Here is a 22,053-nt window from a genome sequence, read left to right as displayed (position 1 = left end):
TCGCCCTTGGTCCCCTGAGCACTGGTAGGGACGCTGTTCCTTTCAGCTCACTTTTACGGATGGTAGTCGCAGCTGTGACACGAATTGTGCCATCCAAGTGATGGGTAAGCAGACAAACAGAAAGAGCAGCATGTCCTGCGTGATGCAGACAACAAACGCTTCTCCAGAGGACGTGCAGTCAGTGAAGACAGAGAGAGAGAAGAACTGAAAATGAAAGTCTTGGAGGGCGGCCACCTCCTCATCGCCACCTACCATCGGCTTTAGTTCTCTGGCATCCGCGACGCCTCCCTTACCAGCTTCTTTCATTGCTTTCCTACTGTTTTCCACAAACTCCTGCAAAATATGGACCACACGGCATTAATTTGGGGATCCTTTTCGATTTCAGGCGGTAAGTGAACTTTAATGATACAACCTTTGTGTGGTAAACTGTACTTCGAATGAACAAGAAAACTGCTAAGTTCATCTGAATGGAAAGCAATTTAAGGACATAAAATCCTCCTTCCTTCACTGTTCTGATAATCTTACTAGGCGCCAAGAGAATAATTTTACCCAACACTTTTAAGAGTTTGCCTTTCCCACCCTTAGATTATCATTTTTCTTTGTTTTATTGTCCATATCAAAGTTAAATGAACCAAAACCAGTTGGGATCAAAGGCTTCTAGTTTCTTTTATTTATTTATTTTTAAATTTTTTTAGATAGGATTTCACTATGTAGCTCCAGGGGGTCTGCCATTCACTATGTAGCCCAGGCTGCCTTTAAACTCATGGCAATTCTCTTGCACCAGCGTGGGATTATAGGTGTGCAGAGCCACACCCCACTCAAAAGCCTGGACCTAGTACAAAGACCTAGACAGTAGTAGTCATAAGCATGAAGTACTTTAAAAAGTACCCCCACCAAAGAAACCAAAACCAAACCACAGGTCGGCTACCTTAAAAACATCGAGCCTTAACGTTTCCTGCTTTACAGCACCCGCATCCCACTCCAGACGTCATCCTATAAAGCAGAGCTATGGAAGGCAACAGCCGGTCTGATGTGGTGAGGGTAGGAACAAGCCCCGGGGCACTGTGGCGCTCTACTGAGGCTTGGGGAGCAGTTCCTCCCTAGCATCCTCAACATTCTGACAAAGCACAGTGGCTCCTACCTCCAGTCCCAGCACCAGGGAGACCGAGGCATGAAGAGTACAAGCTCAAGGTCAGCCTGGGCTACACAGTGGCAGTTTATCTACTTAAAAAAAAAAAAAGTACATTTTGTGATCAGTGGGTTAGAAAACGGAAATTTCCCCTTCAACTGCTCTAGTCACATGAACCTAAAATACAGATCCAATTCCATATGAAACCAACCAGATGGAACTCATTTAGGACTTATGAAAGCTTCCAAAATTTAGTGGATGATGCTATCAGCAATAACTGGGTATCAAACAGGTCAGGTCAGTTCAATTACCTTCAATTTTCACTACTGAAGAAAAAAATTATCTCTTTTATTTGTACATTTACTTCAGGGTTAACTGAATACCTCACACTACCACAAAAGGCTCATTATTTCAATGTATCAAATCCAGTCTTAAGCATCTTCAGTTTGGTATCAGTGAACAATGATAAAGCTATATTTAATTTTTTTTATTATTATATGTGTGTATGAGTGCACCATGTGTGTGCAGTGGCCAAGGAAGCCAGAAGAGGGAATGGGAGCCCTGGGACTGAAGTAACAGAAGGGCTGTGCAGGTGCTGTGTGCTCGCTGGGAACTGACACTGGATCCCCTGCAGGGGCAGCAAGGGTTCAAAACCACTTCCCAGTCCCTTACAGCCATTTTAATGTGGCTTTCAAGTTGTTTCAAATTTAACTGAATTTCTAACACAGAGGAACTTCAGGGGCTTCCGACGAGTCAGCACAGAATACTTTGACAGTCACAGGCTATTTCTTATATTCATTAGGGATGCCTTCAGTCCAGCCTGGGGGCGTCGGGATGATGGGTTTTAACTAGGGTTGACGGTAATAGCCTTGGATGCTGGAAAAAGGCAGATAGGACCCGAGAACAGGACTTCTGTCTTTAATACCTACTAAAGGAAAGGGCACTTTGATCAGTGGCTGGAAGACATGTTTAAAAGTCCAATCAAAGCTGTGTAGCAGAGAAGGGGAAGCCACAGTTTAACACGGAGTGTTTAAAAATATTAAAGAGCACTGTTCTAGAACGTGGATCTGTAATGGTCTCTTCTGTACCAGGACAACCTGACTTCTCCAAGAGAAACGGTCATCCAGGACTGAGTTCTACAATTTTAGCACTGGATTACTCTGAGGGAATCAGTCACACCGAGTGTTTTGAAAACATCATCGTTTTTATCCCTCAAGCAGTCGAGGGCATTTGACGCACTTACCATCAGCACTTTATCCATATAGAATTCTCGGCCAGGGCTCCCATCATTGTATTTTGTATCAATGGCAAAACACAAGAATAATACATCCACTACCATTTCGTAAATGGACAGGAAGCAATGAGCGACTAGGAAAGCAAAGAGGCAGACGATGATCAGAGGCAGCACCCATACTGTGTAATCTCGCTGGTAGTTGAGCAGCATAATCCCAGCCAAACCGGTGCTGCAGACTATCAGCACCTGCAGCAGAGAGAGCAGAGACCACACTTAATACCCTATGGCAGCAGCCACAATTCTTCATTGCTGCAAACTGAAGAAAACTCTTCATCAGTGATGGTTGCATAAGGCTGTTCCAGTTCAACAAACTCTACATAGACCAACACATAATGTTACCCATGGACATCATATACACTGAAGAACACAGGCTAGCTAATGCATGTTAACATTAAAGATAATCTAGTTTTCCAAATGTCATAAGGCTCCTGAAACCCTCATACACTGAGAATCTGGTAATGAATTTTAAAATAAATGTATGCATAATTTTTAAAAGTTGGTTTGTACTCATAAAATTCTTGATGCTGGAATTAGTATATATTTTTCTAAATATTCCTATATATATGAAATCATATTATAAAAAAAATAATAAAAAACTCTTCATTACAATTTAAGAATATCATCATAAATGCCTTGCAAATACTTAATTGTACAATTTCATCTTATGCATGATTTAAAATATATTTATCAACTTTCCTACTATTAGAGATTTATATTGTTTTCAGATAGAAATGATGCTGCAACAATCATCTTTATTCATAAAACTTTTCTTGTGTTTCATATTTAATTTCACACAGAACACATGGTAAACATAATTTTCCATGAAGTGTAGGCTTTGACTATATGTGAAGCAAAAGTTACCCAATGCCTCCATGTCCCTGCTAAAATAATAAAACAGTCAACTCGCTTACTGTGAAGAACCACCTAGCCAGGCACTTCTTCACCTCATATACTTTATAGCTCTTTTAACACTTTTTATTTCAGCTTGCCAATAATCTTGCAAACGCTTGGTGGCAAACATTATCAACCCCATTTCTTAGATTGGGGAACAGCCTTGGAAATGTCATTCAACCTGCCCCAAGGTCACAGAGTAAGGAACAGGTTCCACTCAAACAATGCCAGTCCCACGACTCTTTACAGGTGAAAACCCAGCAAGTATTTGGTGCAAACACTCAGAATCTTAGACACACTCTTCTCTGGCTCTCTGCTTAGTGTATCACCAGGCTTACAAAACAAAACGAAACAAAACCGGTAGAATCACTTTGTATCCAGAGCTGAGGAGGGGCAGGCCGACTCTTGCAGCATCCTCACTATCAACATCAATGCACCTCTCCTTTGCCTTCATCACAAACTCGAGTTACAATGAATGCAACACACCTACTCCACTACACACCCACTGAGTTATGATGTATGCAATACACCGACTCTGTTATACACCCATCTGGTTTAGATGCTTTCACAGAACCAATCTAGGTCTTCCATTTGTATGGCCTTAGACGTATTAATCACCTCTTATAGTGGCTTCTTTACTGGGTGATTTTCATATGTAGTTAACTATATTGTTTCTTTTACTCATGTGATTTCAATCTTTTTGTTTTGTTTTTAAAGACACGGTTCCTCTGTGTAACCCTGGCTATCCTGGACTCACTTTGTAGATCAGGCTAACCTCAAACTCACAGAGATCTACCTGTCTGCCTCCCGAGTCCTGGGATTAAAAGCACATGTCACGATTGTCCAGTGGTTTTAAATTTTGAATGAGTTATTTTTTATACTATCTTCAAATTCTGCACGTTCTATGGGAGATTTGAGATTTTCCATGTTCCTGCCATCTCCCTAAAAGTCAAACCATATTTGAAATATTGAGGTCAATTATAGAAAGTGTGGCTCAAACAAAGTAAATATTGACACAAAGCAGTTGGGATGGGAAGCAGCATATTATATCACGTGAGAAATAACTCAAAGAACATGTGATAGTTCTTCTTGAGAGACTAATGTAGTAATTATGCCAAAATATAACTAAAAAGCATCATGCATTTTAAAAAACTAATTTAATGGCAAACTGACAGGAACAGCACAGGAGACAGACAACATTCAAAACTTCCTCTTGTGTGAAGGACACTAAGAAAAGTCTAGTGAATGAATGGGTCATGTATTTATTTAAACAGAGCTGACTAAAACGGTTCTTAAACGGTAGAGGCTAGGAATGCAGGTTCTTGGGCTTTGACTCCAGAGAGCCTACTGACTGAAACAAAGATGAAGCCCAGAATAGCCCAGGTACCCCAGGTGTCGATGCAGTGTGCAGGCTCCATCGCAGGGAGCAGTGCAGTGCACCCATCATCTTCCTGCTTTAGGAAACATTCAGCTTCTATTTCTACATCTCACACACTTCCATTTTCTTTTTTAAATATGCCTCCTAACACCTACGTTAGTTAAATTATTAATAAATGAAGATATATGCAGGGACTGGAATATATTAATAGCTTGGCGGTAGAATGTTTGTATAGCATGTATAAAGCTCTGGGCTCTATCCCCAGAACAAAAAAATAAACAAATAACAGACTGTGCTCTCCTTCCTTCCTTCTTCCCTTCCTTCCTGATTGGACTTCTAATCCAAGATATTTATGCATAGTGGTAGAAATTCAAGTACTGTGTCAGAATGTGAGAAGTCAGGAATAAAGAATGTTAGTTTTAGAGTCGGAAAGATATAAATGTTAATGACAGCTAGCACTGGGCCTTGTGCCCTAAGTTCATTTAACCTTTGGAAGAGACACAACAGTGCACACATTGCATGATGGTAGAATCCACATTCTGAAAATACCTGATGCAAAGCCTGGCCAGTGTTCCTCCCTACCCCACCCCCTACACCTCACATTTATGACACCCTTTTCCTTGGAAACTGTATGTTGAGAGAATCTGTTTACCAATAAAATAACATTTGTATTAAAACAATCTCCTTAAATAAGTTGTCAATTACAAGACACAACCAATATGAGAAAAGTATTATGAAATAGAGGGAACATAATTTTACACAGGAAAAATAAAAACACATTATTTTTTCATGGGGCATAGCTTTATTGGGGCAAAAATCAAGATTTTAAGACAAAAACTCATCCATGTAGCTTCCAGGTCTCTCTATTACTGCTAGGCCACTATTCACCAATGACCACAAGGCTACAATTTACTAACTCAGAAAGCCACTGCCTTTGCCAAATGCCAAACTCTTTAAAGAACACCGTCTCTAAAGGTCATCACAGAAATGAGACCTGTGATGTTATATTTTTGTTTTCTTTTACAACTTTTAAATTAAACTCTACATTTGAGGAAATGTGATGCATATAAATATAAGAAATCACTCAGTCAGTGCACGTACTCTTCAGCTAGCTCAGAACTATCATCTTGTGCTATTGCGGCTCAGTACCATGAGGACTACTGATGCTAACACAGTCCAGACACAGAACATATCCACCACCACCACGTCCTTCACTTCATCATCCTACAACTATCCTCATCACCCCATCATCTTTAACCAGAGGACCACAAATCCACTGCAGCATGAGAATCGCCAAGTCTGCAATGTTGCCTATTGGTCACATATCAATGCAAGTGCTAATAATTTGAGATTAGATTTTTTCCCCCACTCAGTATTTCTTCAAGTTTTACTAAAGTTACTCCATCTACTAATAGTTAGTCCTTGAGGTCAGCTTTTATAATGCTTACAATGATCTATGTGAGCTACTTTCCTCAGAAGCTACTTCTATACAATAGCAACCATTTAACTATAATAAAATTCTTTTTAAAAGATTAGTGATCAGAAAAAGTGCATACATATACCACATTGTGAAAATGACGGGTACCATATCTGTCTGTCTATCTATCTATCTATCTATCTATCTATCTCTTTCTATCTCTATATATGTCATCTTCATGCTTTAGAGAATATTCAATTTCTTTATTTAAAAGATTTATTATTTATACAGTATTTTGCCCGCATGTACATGCTTGCCACAAGAGGGCACCAAATGTCATTACAGATGGTCGTGAGCCACCATACGGTTGCTGGGAATTGAACTCAGGACCTTTGGAAGAGCAGACAGTGCTCTTAACCTCTGAGCCATCTCTCAAGCCCAGAGAATATTCTATTTCTATGTCTCACACTTAAACTTAATTTCTTAAATTTCATTTTTAATATGTCTCATAACGTTTAAGTTTGTAAAATCTAATAAATGAATATATATTCAGGATTTGTATATGTGCATGTGTGCATATATACATATGTGCTTGTGTGTGCGTATATAGAGGGAGGGTAGAGATGTGGATATTCTGATACTGAGCTATACTACCAGCTCAGAACTACACTTAAAAAAAAAAAAAGATTTTTATTTTCCTGTGTTAAAAACTCAGAAGGTATTTTTCCTCTTAAAAAAAAAATCATTGGAGTTAATTTTTAAATGTATATTTATTTTATAGTTTTAAAGTATACTTTCATTAATGCTATTTTTGAAGATTTTATTTTAACTTTATGGGTATGACTGTTTGCCAACATGCACGTATGTGTACTGCATGTGTTCCTGTGCCCATGAAGTCCAGAAGAAGGCGTCTCCCTAGAACTGTAGTTACAGATGTTGGTGAGCCACTGGTGGGTGCTAGGGAGTGAACGTGGGTCTTCTGCAAGAGCAGTGAACACTCTTAACCCCAAAGCTATCTCTCCAGCCCCCACTTATGCTATTACTAAAATTTTAACTTAATAAATCACATTAAGAACTCTAATCAGTTCCACTTCTAGGCTTTTAGAACTAAAGTGAACTAAACCAGCAAAAATTAACATGAGCGTATTTGTGCAAAAAGTTTTATTGTAATATAACTTGTAATAGTAAAAGAAAAGAATAATGTAAGTTAATTTATTTTAACTTCATTATTATTATTATTATTATTATTATTATTATTATTATTATTATTTCACATTACATCTCCATTATAATCCCTTTGCACTGCTCACCCTCCCTCCCTTTTCCACTCTACTCCCCCTCCTAGACCTCTGACAGGTGGAGCTCCTCTCCCCCTTCCCCTGTGTTCCCACAGAGCCTGTGCCCTAAGGAGCAGTGATCAAACCGCAGGCATCAAAAATAACATGGAATGCTTCATGAATATGTGTGTCATCCTTGGCAGGGGCCATGCTAATCGTCTCTTTGTCATTTCAATTTTAGTATATGTGCTGCCGAAGTGAGCACAATATAAGTATTGTAAAAAGCACATACGAGAGGATTGGCGAAGAAATGATAGAGTGTACGTCATATGTAGAAGATGTTTACTGGAACTAGAAATGCTTGTAATATCAAGTGAAGAGAAGGGTAGGGGTTTCCCCTTCCCCACCACCTAAGCTGTGTTAGCACACAGACAGCACCCAGGACTGTCTGTAGTGCATCACAAATAAGCAGTCTCTATCTGGGGAGTGAATAGAAAGATATGATGAATCTAAAGAAAGGCTTTCAGTCAGATTACTAGCACACTAAAAACAAACCCCACAAGCCAATTTAAAGCCACTGCGCTTCATTGCTTATGTACTCTTCCTTCTAAGGGGATGCACACTGAGCAGAGAGGAGGGTGCCTTACCAGGGAGCCTCGTGGAGAGGAGTGTAGGGCTATCCACTGCTAACACTTGAGATGCTAGCTTTCCCTCTTCCGATGCACATTTTAGTTGACTTCCTAGCTCTGTGCTTGGTGGTGCTGGGTCTTGTGCATGCTTACAACATGTCTGTCACTAAGCTTCGGCTCTGGTCCTTAACAGACTATTTGAAGTGTAGTTTTACTCAGTGTTATCACTGACTGCACTATATTCTAAACTCAAAATAAGAACATAGTTTAATAAGCCAGCTTTTAAATCCAGTCATTTCTTGAGTTCTCAGCATTGCATTGTTCATAAAAGGTCCCTATTATAAACAAACAAACAATCAAAGCAAGCTACAGTTATTTTGTATTTAGAACTGTTTTAGGGGTAGTTCTGAAATTATCACAATTATTAAATAACAAGACTTTTTGGACAAACAATGTTAGTTGAAAAAAAATGATTGTACATGGTTAGATGTGAACTCCAGCCCTTCTAGTTCTCAAAATGTGGCCAGTTAATTACCTCTCTACACGACTTCCTTCAGCTACGAAACATTAAGAAAGCTAACAGTAATGGTCCCCTTCCACCTTCCAGAAGAGGAACATGCACTGCCAATTAGTCTAAGTCAGTCTCTGTCTCTCTCTGTCTCTCTGTCTCTCTGTCTCTCTGTCTCTCTCTGTCTCTCTGTCTCTCTGTCTCTCTGTCTCTCTCTCTCTCTCTCTCATTATTTGTGCTCATTCTATTTTAGCTCTAGGGAGACATTACGGATTTGTAAATAAAAACAGTCCAAACAAGACAAAGAATTTAAGCCGTTGCTGAATCAACGTGTATCATGTACACAACCAGCAACACCGTCAAATCCTGTTCTTGACTTAACAAGGACACATTTCACCTTTACTATAAAGATGTCCTCTCAAGTAAAAACATGACACAACCAAATGCATTATAATATAAACTTAATTATAGCTATTCAAAGTAATTACCCTTAATTGTTTTCAGATGTCAGTTCCCTATGAAGCCACACACTTCAAAACACACAAAGCTACATTTCCACTAGACCAAACAATTTTTTTTTTCTTTTCAAAGACATTTTAAAGGCACAGTGGCTGCTCCGTCCCAGTGTATAAGATGGTTCTTAGTGGGGTACTGACCATAGTGTGCATGAGGAGTTAGGAAGGTCATTAAGGCAAGGTAATGAAGTGTATGAAACTGTGCAGCGGAAACAGCGGGTATGTATGCTGTGACTGTCCCGCTGCAAAAACACACAAAGGCACAAGCGACATGCTAGTGACGCTGCAACATGTACAATTCCTTCATTTTCCAAATTTCCTAAATATCCTCTAGCTTTAAATACAGGTGCAATGAAATCTATGTATAATGCCATTTATGATTTTAGTAGATTCTGATAGCACGGAATAAACTCTTTTCTCGGCTCTAAGAAAAGTAGGTCTTGTTCCCTAACACCTCTATTTTAAAAGGATCTTTATATAATAACATCTAACATTCACCAACAATTAACAATGTGTCAGGCACTGTCCTAGATAGCCTGTGAGGTCTAAAGCCTCACGACAGTGAAAATGTGTCCTCGTTATTATGCCAACTGTACAAACAGTCACCACACGACCCGCAGAAGAGAGCACCATGTTTAGATCCATGATGTCAGGCCCAGACTCCAGGTGCAGCACTATCCCTGCCTTAGCTACTTTTCTATTGCTATGACCGGAAGCCACACGCTCACGCTATGACACATGTACGGAGGTGAGAAGACATCCCTTCTTCCACCTTCACACTGGTATTAGCTCCAGGGTTCAAACTCAGGTGGCCAGACTTGTGTAGCCGGTGCCTCTACCCACAGAGCCATTTTACCATCCTTCATAACTCACTATAGTTCACAGTGTACAGGCCAGTAACTTAGCCCTGCTGGGTCAGTCCTCCTGTTAACTGTGAACAACAGAGCTCAACTCATACATTGGTTATGAGGATTAAATGAACATAATACCTGTAAAGTAAATGAAGAAGTACCTAATGCATATTAAGGTGTCATAAACATTTGCTACATAGTAAATGACTTCTAGATTTGTGCTAGGCTACATCATTTTTAAATTAAAGAACAAAACTTCGTACGTCTACTCAGGCATTACGTTTGTCTCAGATAACACAGCTGGCCTTACCTTGCCTAGGAATAACATGAAGTCCCCCACTGTGTTGATGGCAGCCACTCGCAGGGCGTTCTCCACTAGGATGACAAAGGCATCCTTTGCTGAGGTGCAGAAGTTGGTGCTGTTGATAGCTGTGGCTGTGTATGCATTCTAGACAAAAGGAAAATGTTTCTATCAGTCTCCAGAAATGTACTTTTAAAAGGCATCAACCACGTACGCTTACAGCACAGCTAGGAGAAGACATCAGTAAAACACACAGCTTTCAAATGGTGTAAAGTAAAGTACACCACTGGGCACAGAACACAGGAGCCATAAACAGACAGATGGATGAACGGACAAATGGAAACTTATGGTAAAAGGAGCTCCTTTCCTGGTCTCTTAGTTTGGCCCTGTAAAAACACTTACTCAAACACACGCAAACATTCTGACATCCAGGAACTTCCTCCCTGTCTTCCAAAAATCACACATAATTTAAACTTTCCTGGATGTCTCAAACTTGTGACTAAAAGGACTAGAGTACACTGCTGACCATTTCTCTGCTGGTTCAAAATGCAGAGCATCCCAGAGCTGAGGAAAAACCGCAACCAACCAAGTTGTTCCTGGTGCCGATAGGAAACCAGAGCACATTTCGCAACTCAGCATGACTCTGATACACAGATTTTCATCATAAAAATTGCAATAGTTTACTACCTGAATATATTTATTTCAAAAGCTAAAAGATGCAGTGTTTTTTTTTTTTTTTTGCCAAAAAAAAAAAAAAATCAGGCCATTGCTTTTGTTAGCATTCATTCATTCATTCATTTGTTCTTTCTTTCTTTCTTTCTTTCTTTCTTTCTTTCTTTCTTTCTTTCTTTCTTTCTTTCCACTGTCATCCGCCTGCATGTTTTATCAACTAGAAGATAGCAAGAACCAAAGAATTAACTCCACAAGGCAGTACTCCACATTTTTCCCCTATCTTCTACAAAAACTCCTTTTGAAACATTCTGCAAAATGCCTCAGTAAAGTAAAAATAAACCATCCTTTGATGTCGTGTTACAGTGACCCTGCTGGAAAACCATGGAAAGCTCCTGTTCCAGGCAGACCTATTCTCAAAGAGCACAGAATGGTCCCCCGTGCTCACTAGTTCCTAAGCACTCAGAAAATACCCATCTAGCCATTTGTCCCAGAGCAAGGATGTTCAAGCCACCGCCTAAGGGCTCTGGCCAGGCCTGGCCTGCTGGCTGCCTTCATAAATAACGTTTTTCTGGGACAACGTCCTGTTCACTTGGCAGAAACAAGTACTTATAACTGAGATTACATGGCCTGTAAGACCAACACGTTTTCTGGTTCTTTCTAAAAGAAAGTGGCCGATCTCTATTCCGCAGCTCTGCTGAGGAGCAATCCTAAGCTAGGTCCCGTCTGCAGCATCCACTCCTCAACCTTGTAGAAAGCTGAACACGATCATTTCAAGCTTTAAAAGTTTCCCATCTTTTGGCATATTTTACTATAATTCTTTTTCCCTTCACTTCCCACTTCAGTGCTCTGAACCAAACCTAAAGCTCAAATGTGCCAGGCAGGTGGCCTTACGTGCTACAGCCCCCAGCCCTTTATAATTCTTTGATTGATTGATTTATTTTATGGCTGCAACAAGAATTCTTGTTGTCTAGGCTGGTCTCAACCTTGCTCTACAGCTGAGAATGACCTCTAACTCCTGGTCCTCCCGCTTCTTCCTCACAGGGCGTGGATTGTACTACCTTGCCTGGTTAATTCTTTAGCCCAAGACTTTACTGGGAGCAGGCTGCAGGGATATGGGGTGTAACTCCCTTGAAGAGAAAACTCTTCCTATGTTATTTATTTGAGTTTTTCAGTGCTTCTTAGGCAAATGCTCTACCACTGAGCCACATCCTCCACCCTGATCTCCTGTGCTGTAAGACTAGACTAATGAACTAGTTATTAATGCATTTCCAGGAGAAAATATCCTCCCATAGCAACACCGTCTTCCAAAGGACGCAGGTCCAGTTCCCAGCATCCACGTGGTGGTTCACAACTCCCAACTGTCCATTACATCCAGTTGCAGAGGATCTGGTGCCTTCTTCTGGCCTTTGCAGGCACTCGCCATACATTTATTCAGGCAAAACATTCATACATAAAACACAATTTTAAAAATCTAATAAAAATACATCTTCATTTAAAAATCATTATAACGTTCATAATTAAGAAAACTGAGCAACTCTAGCTAAGTAATTTGGTTTTTCAATACAAGATTTCTCAGTGTAGCCCTGGCTGTCCTGGAACAGGCTGGCTGTGAAGTCACACAGATTCATTTGCCTCTGCTTCCCAAGTGCTGGGATTAAAGGTGTATACCGCCACTGCCCAGCTAATTTTTTTTAATAGAATTTTACTGTATATGTCAAGTTGCCCCATAACTTACTCTGTAGCCCAGGGTCAGCCCTGGGGTTCTGATCATCCTGTTTCAGCCTCTCAAGGGCTGGGATTACAAGCTGAGCCATAGAGCCTGGCTAAGAAGACTTACTAAATCAGTTAGGTTCTCAGGAACAAGTCAGGAGGCTCATGTATCCCCACCCCCTCTCTTACCCTCCTTCCAGCTGCCTCCAGCAAGCATCTCACCTTCGCTAAGTAAACGATAAATGCCTCTGAGTTCATCTGAGAAGCCATTCTTGCTGCAGTCAAGTGATGTGAGTTGTTGGAATACTGTCTATAAAAATGTATTCTTGTGTTCTTTAAGTACACACACACACACACACACACACACACACACACACACACACACACACTACTGCTGGAGGTAGGGTGAGATAATGAAGACAGCTGGGCAAAGTTAGGCTTAAACACTTCCTCTACCTCAAGGACAAGCAATCTGCTACAACGAGCCAATATCAATTCCCCTATCTCTAAAGCACAGGAAATGATGCCTTATTTACACAGTTGTGTTGGGGAATTGCTAATGTATATAAATATGAGGTACGATTAATAGGGTGTGTGGTGCGGCGCACTAAAAAATGACTTGTTATGTATCCCGCTCACAGGAAAAAGCTTTATGATTCTAAAGAGCTCAATCAGTCAGCGCCCAGTGTGAAACAGCTAGTCCCAAACAGTGCCAGAGAACGAGTCCAGTGTGAGCCAATGCCCAAAGGAAAACATGTTCTGCTTGTAACAATCTCTGCACCTACGTGAATTCAGTTAGACTACATGTGTCAGCAACCTCCGTGTCACAGCCGGTGCTGGAGAACAAGGAGTGGTTCACAGGTTGCTGGCTGGCTGTACAATTCTAGCACCTACTCTATAAATAATAAATGGAGTATCAATCCTCTGTAAATACTCTACAGCAGCAGCAAAAAACTATTGGTCCAGGGATAACTGACACTGTGCAGCCCTAACAACTGTTTGTTCTAGCTCACTTGGATTTTTGAGGGGCAGGGGGTTGGGTCGGTTTTCTAAATTAACTGTCAATATTTTAATAAGAGGAGACAGAATGTAAGCCTCTAGAATTCTGGTGTGTGTGTGTGTGTGTGTGTGTGTGTGTGTGTGTGTGTGTGTGTGTTTTCCCCTTCCTCAGAAAACTGGGCAAGTTAGAGACTGTCTACAAACGCACAGAGCTATGGATTGGATGACCTCAGTAGTGACTGCCTGCTTTAGATGGCACAGCACACACCACTGCAATCCTTTACGTTCCTGGAACTGCCCCTCAAGGCACCGGAGTTTCTAGCTCTGTTCCAGGCTTTCAGAGGCTGCATGCGAATCTCAGGAGAAATAGCAAAAGGCTGGGTAGGACCAGCCACGTAAGGAGAGGACAGCTACCTTCTAGAGAGCACTGGGCAGAACAGCTTCAAATGGGGACTCCTTTATGTAAAGCATGAGGCACAGTGACTGGCACTATGGCAAGTGCTCTTCATCAGCTAGCATCATAATCAACATCACTATTTCACTGTGCTCTACCAAATACTCTACTCAAAGAGGAAGGAAGTGATTTGGGAAGAAATGTTTTAAAAGTAAGGACCACATTAGAAGATTTTTTTAAACATATATACAATAAAGCTACAAGAATTCGATATTATAGTATTGATACAGAAGTAGGCGGGTTAGTACCGGAGAAGACACGTCCTGGCGTGTGCTCATGTGACATAGATGAGTGCAGTAATCCCAGCACTTGAGAGCAGCAGCATAAGCATCTCTGCAAGTACGAGGCTAGCCTGGGCTACATACAACAGACATCCTTGTCAGAAGAAGCAAAGAGGAGCTCAACATGTGATTAAATGGGAAGAACTCTATCGCAGGAGACACACTGATCACTGACTGATCTTAGGACAGCTGACCGGATCCAGACATGTCAGGGAATTAGCCAAAGAAAAGAGGAAGGCCCTACGGGTCTATTAAAAACTACAATGGAAAAGCTATTTGATCTTGAGGTGGATAAACCTTGTTCAGCTTAAAAGTTAAGTAGGAAGCCACCAAAGTGAAGTTTAAAAGATCTGGCAGGAGGAAATAGAAAACCTTCTTTTTTTTTTTTTTTTTTTTTTTAAAATACATTTTTATTAATTTATACATATTACATCTCAGTTGTTAGCCCATCCCATGTATCCTCCCATCCCTCCCTTCCTCCCACTTCCCCCCCCTACTCCCCTCCCCTATGTCTGTGTCTGAGGGGGATCTCCTCCCCCTGAATATGCTCATACGGTATCAAGTCTCTCCTTGGTGACCTATTATCTTTCCTCTGAGTGCCACCAGGCATCTCCATCCAAGGGACATGTTCAAATATGGGGCACCAGAGTTTGTGTGAGAGTTAGATCTTCTTCTCCACTCAACAGTGGAGAATGTCCATCGGCTAGTCCGGGTAGGGGTTCAAGGTTTTTACTGCCTATTTTTTCCTTGGCTGTTGCCACAGTTTGCGGAGGACCCCAGGGCCCAGACTCGCCTGTAGTTTTCCAGGACCCACTGGATCCTTCCATTTCCTCTTTCTCCCAGGCTTCTCACACCTAAAGTTTCAATAGGATGTCCTCCCCTCTTACCCATTATTCTGGTAGGTACAGGTTTTCATGGGGACGTACACCTTGGGCTAGTGTCTCGATATAAGTGAGTATATACCATTTAGCTCTTTTTATAGAAAACCTTCTTATTAAGTGATATACAAGAGCAGAGCAGTGGTGGCGCACGCCTTTAATCCCAGCACTCAGAAGGCAGAGGCGGGTGGGTCTCTGTGCCTTTGAGGCCAGCCTGGTTTACAGAGCAAGTTCTAGGACAGCCAGGCCTACACAAAGAAACCCATTCTCGGGGGCCGGGGGTGGGGGGAGGGGAGGTGGGGCGGGGGGAAGAGATGTTCAAGAAACTAAATGTGGCCATTACTGCAGAACAAGTGGCCAGTTGCTGAGAATATGCTCCATGCTCCATGCACGTGAGAGCTCAGCACTGTAAACATCCTTTTCATTCACAAAATAATAATAGCCAATGTCTGTAGAGGCTGCTATTATCTCCTCCTCACACACAGGGTCCACATATTCACAAACATCTCACTGCTCTAAGCGTATCCAAGGCAACAGTAAGCATTTAATGATGATGACCACCATGTGAACATGGTGAGATCAGGCAGTTGTTCTTCTTGTTGAAGCTTTTATAAACTGGTGAGTACTTTTACAGTATGCTTAACTTTAGAGCAAACTGGTGTCCTTTTAGGATGCTTTTCGGATTACCTTGGCCCCATTTTAGTAAATCAGAATGAGCTTGTTTATAAAACGAGATCTGGCTCAGACGTTAGGAACACTTCCGGCTCTTGCCCAGGGCTCGCTGCACCTGCACTGAGCACCTCATAATCATCTGTAACTCCAGCTCCAAAGGATCCAATGGCCTCTTCAGGCTTCTGAAGACCTCCCATTTGCGCGCACACATACACACACACACACTCACACACACACACACACACACACACACACACACACACACACACACACACACACTCACTCATTCACCATTAACAATAAATCTTTAACGAAAAGGAAACGGAGGCAGCAGACAAGTGACAGCATGTGCCAGACAGTCACAAAGAGCCAAGTAAGAGAGTTAATTTACCTGCACTGAATTTCACCCTTATGTAATGCTGGTGGCGACAGCTGGTATGTATTTTTCTCTCCTTGCTAAGGAAAGGAACTGACTTACAGTTTCACTAAGCTTGCACAAAAGTGTTGAGACTGAAATACACCCTTATCAGTATCTGAATTCTCCCCACTGCACACCACCTCAACAGGACTCGACCCTGGATGCTTCACATTCTGAATGCTGACTCATTGTCATGTCGACAAGGGAAGACGTGAGATACCATGGCTCAGTCAGCAGCAGGGCACTGAACATCCACACAGCATGTATTACAGTACGCAGAGAGGTGTCCTTGGATTCCAGCCCCTGCTGCGCTTACACCTCAGTGTTTCAGAGTGTCGGAGAAAGGTGTCTGGGGGCGGCGGCATCTCTCAACACTGCCTCGACTCCTAGCATTTTATACATGTCACACAAATGGGTGCTGACCTAGCTCGGAAACATCTTCCTGGAAGTTGAAAGCACTCTGCTCTAGAAAACTGCTCCTTATGCTCTACTCGTCATGGCAGAAAGTTTTCTAACATCTTCTGTAGGGTTACATCATTTCTAATAAAGCACCATAAATAATTGGTCCTCACATAGCTGGATTTCATAGCCCCAAACCCAACTACTAAAGGTGTGCCCAGAAGTCTCCATAAAGCTTTGCTCATGTGTGACCTTTTACTACTTTAATGCATCTCTTGAAAGCTCAGCTATGGGGTCTACAAGTGAAGATCCAAATTGGACAACACTCCCATGGGAAGCACCCACATCACAGAACTACTGCTGAGCTGCTGACAGAGGGTGTGCTTATGTCTTGAATCTCACACCAGCTCATGCTTTGAAGGCTTGCTCCCTGGCCAGAGGTTCTGTTGTGGAGGGGTGGAGCCTTTGAGTGGCACAGCTAGCTGGAAGAAGTAGGTTCTCAGCAGGAGCACCTGAGGGTCACTGCCCAGTCCCTGCTCTCTGCCTCTGGTGTGCTGTGGCAAGTGCATGCACCATAGATTCCTGCCTCAACTCTACCACCACAGGCTAAAACAACCCAGAACCATGAGCCAAAATAAGTTTTCTTTTTCATAGGCTGTTTCTTTCAGGCATTAGGGTCACTGGGGACACAAATAACTAATATAGATACGCTGGAAATGCGTACACTGGTCAGTGACTACTTGTCATAACATATTTTTTTCTCCCTTCACTACAGCTGCACACGCCTTTACTATGAGTTTTTTTTTTTTTTAATGGAGTTGCGTCTTACTCAGTTGGCCTTTGGAACCTATATAGTACCTGGAATAACTAAAAATTCATTCTGAAAGCACCTAAAGACCTCCTGTGCGTCAGATACTGTGCTACCCCCTGAGAAGTCAAAGCAAACAGGAGTTCTGCCTTTAAGTAGCTGTCAATCTACAGGTTAAGATAAAGAAGTGACAGGCAGTTTCAGCTCCTTAATGTTTTCACAGAGGCATGACTTGGTGTTATAGAAGCTCAGCAGGGGACTGGGTGATGAGGGAAAGCTTACCCATGATGGGTTCCTGGCACAGGGCTGCCTGGGAGCTGAGATTACAGAGCCAGTCTAAGCCTGTCTTCCTGAGGATAAGCTACTTACGTAAGTATAAAATTTAAGGACAATGCGTTTTAGTATGCCTGTACCAAGGCCAAATTTTCAAGAAATTTCCAGGATTTTCTGGGTGTTATTAATTATTTTTGAATGAGTTTCTAAACACTTGTACATCCCCAGAGAATAATATGATCTGTAAAAACATATTGAATAGATTCTTATTGAATATAATGATGTATGCATACCCACTTTCTCATATTAACTACAGAGCTCAACAAAGCAAAGTCCAGGCATGCTCGATATCGTGGCCACAGGATGACCACCTATGGCTAATACACAGCGACTGGGAAATGCTATGTTGGAGATAAGTGGAGGGAAAGCCAATCATTTAGAGGGGAATGGTAAGAAAGTCAATTTCGCTTTGGCCTGTTGGATGAAGGCATCGATACATTAAAATTGATCTTTAGGGAATGGAAAAGTAGGGGAAAAAAATAGATGAGAGGGGCGGAAGATGGCTCAGGGGGCAAACACACTAGCTATGCAAGATGACATGGACACACACAACAACAACAACAATAATAATAACAACAACAACAGCAACAATAATAATAATAAAAATTTAAGTGGTGTCAAGAGAATTCTGTAGCAAGTCCTATGTGATGAGATATAGAAACACAGAGGGAGCCCTAACCTGCTTCCCTGTGTCAACTCCTTCCACTGGCCTTAGAAGTAACACCTCCCAGGGCTGGGAAGATGGCTCAGTCAGTAAAGTGCTTGCCATGCATGAGGACTCGAGTCCTCAGAATTGTGTAAACATCTGGGCACAGTGGCATGTGCCTGGAATCTCAGAACTGAGGAGACAGGAGACTCCCTGAGGCTTGCTAGCCAGCCAGGATGACCGAATCAGCAAGCTCCGGCCTCAAAGAGAGACCCTCTCTCAAAAAACAGGTGGCCGGTGATCGAGGAAATTAAACTCTGGACATGGTCCTCTGGGCGCCACACATGTGGACGCATACAGAACCATGAACACATACAGAGACGGAAAAGAAATAACTCGTCCTCTGATAAGTTTCCTCAGGTCACTATTGTAGAGATCTAGTGGCTTGACCAAAACAAAACAACAAACAATCAAGAGCAGTGATTTTGTAGAGGGGTCAGCTTAAGAAGGACCAAGTACCCACAACCGACCTCACTAAAGTGACGCTTAAAAGCAAACAGTATTTAAATAATAAAGGACAAAAATCCAAACAATAAAGATGTGAATTAAGAAAAAAGAGATTATTTTTTGCAGAAAGATGAACCAAGTGACATGTTTATCCATGTAGTAAAACTAAGATTAATAATAACAATGTCAGTGAACACATACCTTAGTTTAAAAACAAGACCATGATTGATACACACCATGTATAATAAGAACCATGTGTAATACCAGAAGAAAAACACAATTTCTTCTAATTAAGTTCAATTATTTTATCTTGGAAGAAGGAACAGCAAATCTCTATTTGAAAATTAGTTATATATATATATATAGTATATTTTACCTGATTTAAGTAATTTAGGCACTTTTCAAGACACCAAAGGCAACAAATGCAAGATTTCAGCATACACCGTGCACAAGCATTTTCCTGGAGAGAGGAAAAAGTAAAATAATTAACAAACACAGAAACAAAAATTTAATCACTGTGCATGCAATTTCAAATGCTAAAAACAACAACAACAAAAACAACAAAACATTTAAAAACCGCAATATAAGCTTCAAAGCCTCCATATCCATTTCTCCTATCTTTCAATATAATGGCTGAGTTATTTAAAAATCACTTGAAATCAACATTTATTTACCAAGGACTGCACATATGATAGAGTAAGGAATACAGAAGCAGTAAGACAAGATGAATATAAACACTAAAGGGCCAGACTCAGAGTGTGGAGGTGACTACGTGTTGTGAGAGTGCAGAACATGCTTGGGGAAGGGAGTCAGGACCAGTTTCTAGGACGAAGCAGATTCTGAGCAAAACTAAGTTGAAATTCATATTATTTCCAAAGTCAATAGGGAATTTCTATATGCTAGGTAGTAACTTGTTACTAGATGCAAGGATTATGTAGATCTTCTCCGCTCTTCAGATTGCAATCGTTTCTTTTCCCATAAGCCTTTAAGTTTGGTATAATTTCACTTTTCATTTCTTACTTTGGTTGCCCGTCATTTCTGTTTTTTAAAAAACAAAAATCCTTCCCCAGATCAATGTCAAAAACCACATCTCCTGTTTCTTCCTGGTCAGTGGTTAGAGACTTACTGTTAGACTGGCTAACTTCCGGTGTGCCGTCACACAGCAGGGACACTTGGCTAACTGCTCTCTACTAGACGTGAGGTTTGGATGTTCTTACCACACAGACATGACAAATGCTGTGAGGCTATGAAGCCTGCATGTGCTGAGCAGCCTGCTTTGACTATCCGACAGCAACACATGTATGAGAACACACTGCATTCTGTGTGCATGCGCAGTGATTATGAGTTCTTAAAAAAGGGTAAAGAAGCGGACTGGACAGATTTTCAGGACCTGTGGAACGTGGAGATGGTAGACAAGGAGGAAGAGCTGATCCCACCTTGCTCTGAGGAAAACACTCAGGAGCTCATGCCCTACTGTGTGCAGCGATGAGGTCTGGCGAAACAGCCCTCTTACCTTTCCTTTGAGCTGACTGTGGACGTACATTAGGATCATCCTCGGGATTTTGACCAGGGTGATGATGAAGGAACCTTTCGCCACCGTACCAAGGTGGTAACGAATAAGGCGGTTCACTGATGCCAGAATAGGTGTGAACGGCAAATTCCTTTTATCCCTATTTTTAAAATAATCAAAAGAATAAATAATTAAAACAAAGCCTGGAACAGGGAAGAAACACAAATATATATGGCCTGGAATCTAATGAAGTGGAAACAAAAGTAACAAATGTAATATTATCTAGCTTTAGGACAAAATGACAAAATAACCACAAAAAACATTGTGAAAATGCCACAAAATCAGTTTTGTTTTTCCACAATATGGTTCTTATGCTTTGCAGCTTTAGATAAAACTGGATTTTGAAAGTTCCTAATAGTTGGGCGTGGTGGTGCGCGCCTTTAATCCTAGCACTCAGAAGGCAGAGGCAGGCGGATCACTGTGAGTCTGAGGCAACCTTAGTCTACAAAGCAAGTTCCTGGACAGCCAGGGCTACATAGAAAGACCCTGTCTCAGAACAAAACAAACAAACAAAAATCTACAGCTGGTAGCTCATTATAATAGATTACTGTGTGGTTTACTCCTTTAGGTTTCAGCCCTAAGGTTAGCAAAGGGGTCTCACAGCAGTTCGTCTGAGAGAATCAAACTATGCTTGCCCCCGAACAGATTTTTACATTTCATACTCAACAAGTTTCCTTACAGAAGGCAGTTTAGGGCAAGTCATTGTCTTCTGCTCTAAAACACATTTTGAGGCAATTACAGGAAAGTGTGAGGTATAGAATACCCAACCCTCAGAATTATCAACTGAACCATTTTGTCACGGTCCTTTACACACACACACACACACACACACACACACACACACACACACACACACACACACACACACCCCTCTTTTCTTTTATCAAAATGAGACAGTTCCAGCTCAGTCCCACTTTCTTCCCCTGTAGACATGATGACGTAAAATGAACTGGGGTTTTCTCACAGGTAGGAAGTCTCACCTGGTGAAGTAGTATGTTACCACAGCCCCTGCCACAGTCATCTGCTGGCACGCGAGAATGAACTCACTGATCCAGACAAGGCCAACCACATGGTACCACCACATGTACTGCAAAGGCCCAGAAATTTTGTACTCCACGAAACCTTGTTCATTCTGAACAGCGCTGCCTGGAGAATGTCAAGGAAACAAAGAAGTGTTGTATAAAGCAGAAACCGAGATACCCAGCTACCGAGCTAAGCGGTCAGCAGGATTTCCCACAGCAGATGCCGCTGCTCCCGGGCATAAGTATTCCAGGCTTGTAGTGCTGTCTCACTAAGGGACAGCAATCGTTATCACTTTAAAAGTTGTGAATTTAAACATTACACAATTACACATTTTGGTCTCCTCTAAGGCATCAAAGAAAGTGTTTAAACTAATCTATTTAAATATAGTCTAATTCCATTATCGGTTATTTAGGCATGAATTTTCAAACACTTCAGTGTTTGTTTTGTTTTGTTCTCTTTTCTGGGTTTTATTTATCCAGTAATTATCGATCTA

At 41.4% G+C, this 22,053-nt stretch overlaps 1 protein-coding gene across 3 annotated transcripts in view; it reads right to left on the bottom strand.

Moving 5' to 3' along the window:
• Positions 1-22,053, bottom strand: part of SLC44A1 (solute carrier family 44 member 1) — a 179,428-nt gene that overhangs the window by 57,172 nt on the left and 100,203 nt on the right. For 2 of the 3 annotated variants that reach the window (XM_084771960.1, XM_084771959.1), the window contains exons 10-15: positions 21,518-21,683; positions 20,481-20,637; positions 19,344-19,427; positions 10,200-10,337; positions 2,373-2,609; positions 253-333 (exon numbers count right to left, since the gene is read on the bottom strand). In XM_084771960.1, the coding sequence (XP_084628086.1) occupies positions 253-333; positions 2,373-2,609; positions 10,200-10,337; positions 19,344-19,427; positions 20,481-20,637; positions 21,518-21,683 (863 nt within the window). Of the gene's footprint in view, positions 1-27; positions 334-2,372; positions 2,610-10,199; positions 10,338-19,343; positions 19,428-20,480; positions 20,638-21,517; positions 21,684-22,053 lie in introns of those variants that run through there. The other variant, XM_084771958.1, reaches the window with a different exon arrangement.

This window comes from Acomys minous (genome assembly GCF_964271855.1).
Source record: "Acomys minous genome assembly, chromosome: 1".
In the NCBI taxonomy this organism is placed as follows: domain Eukaryota; kingdom Metazoa; phylum Chordata; class Mammalia; order Rodentia; family Muridae; genus Acomys; species Acomys minous.
This window is presented reverse-complemented; position numbering and strand designations above follow the sequence as displayed.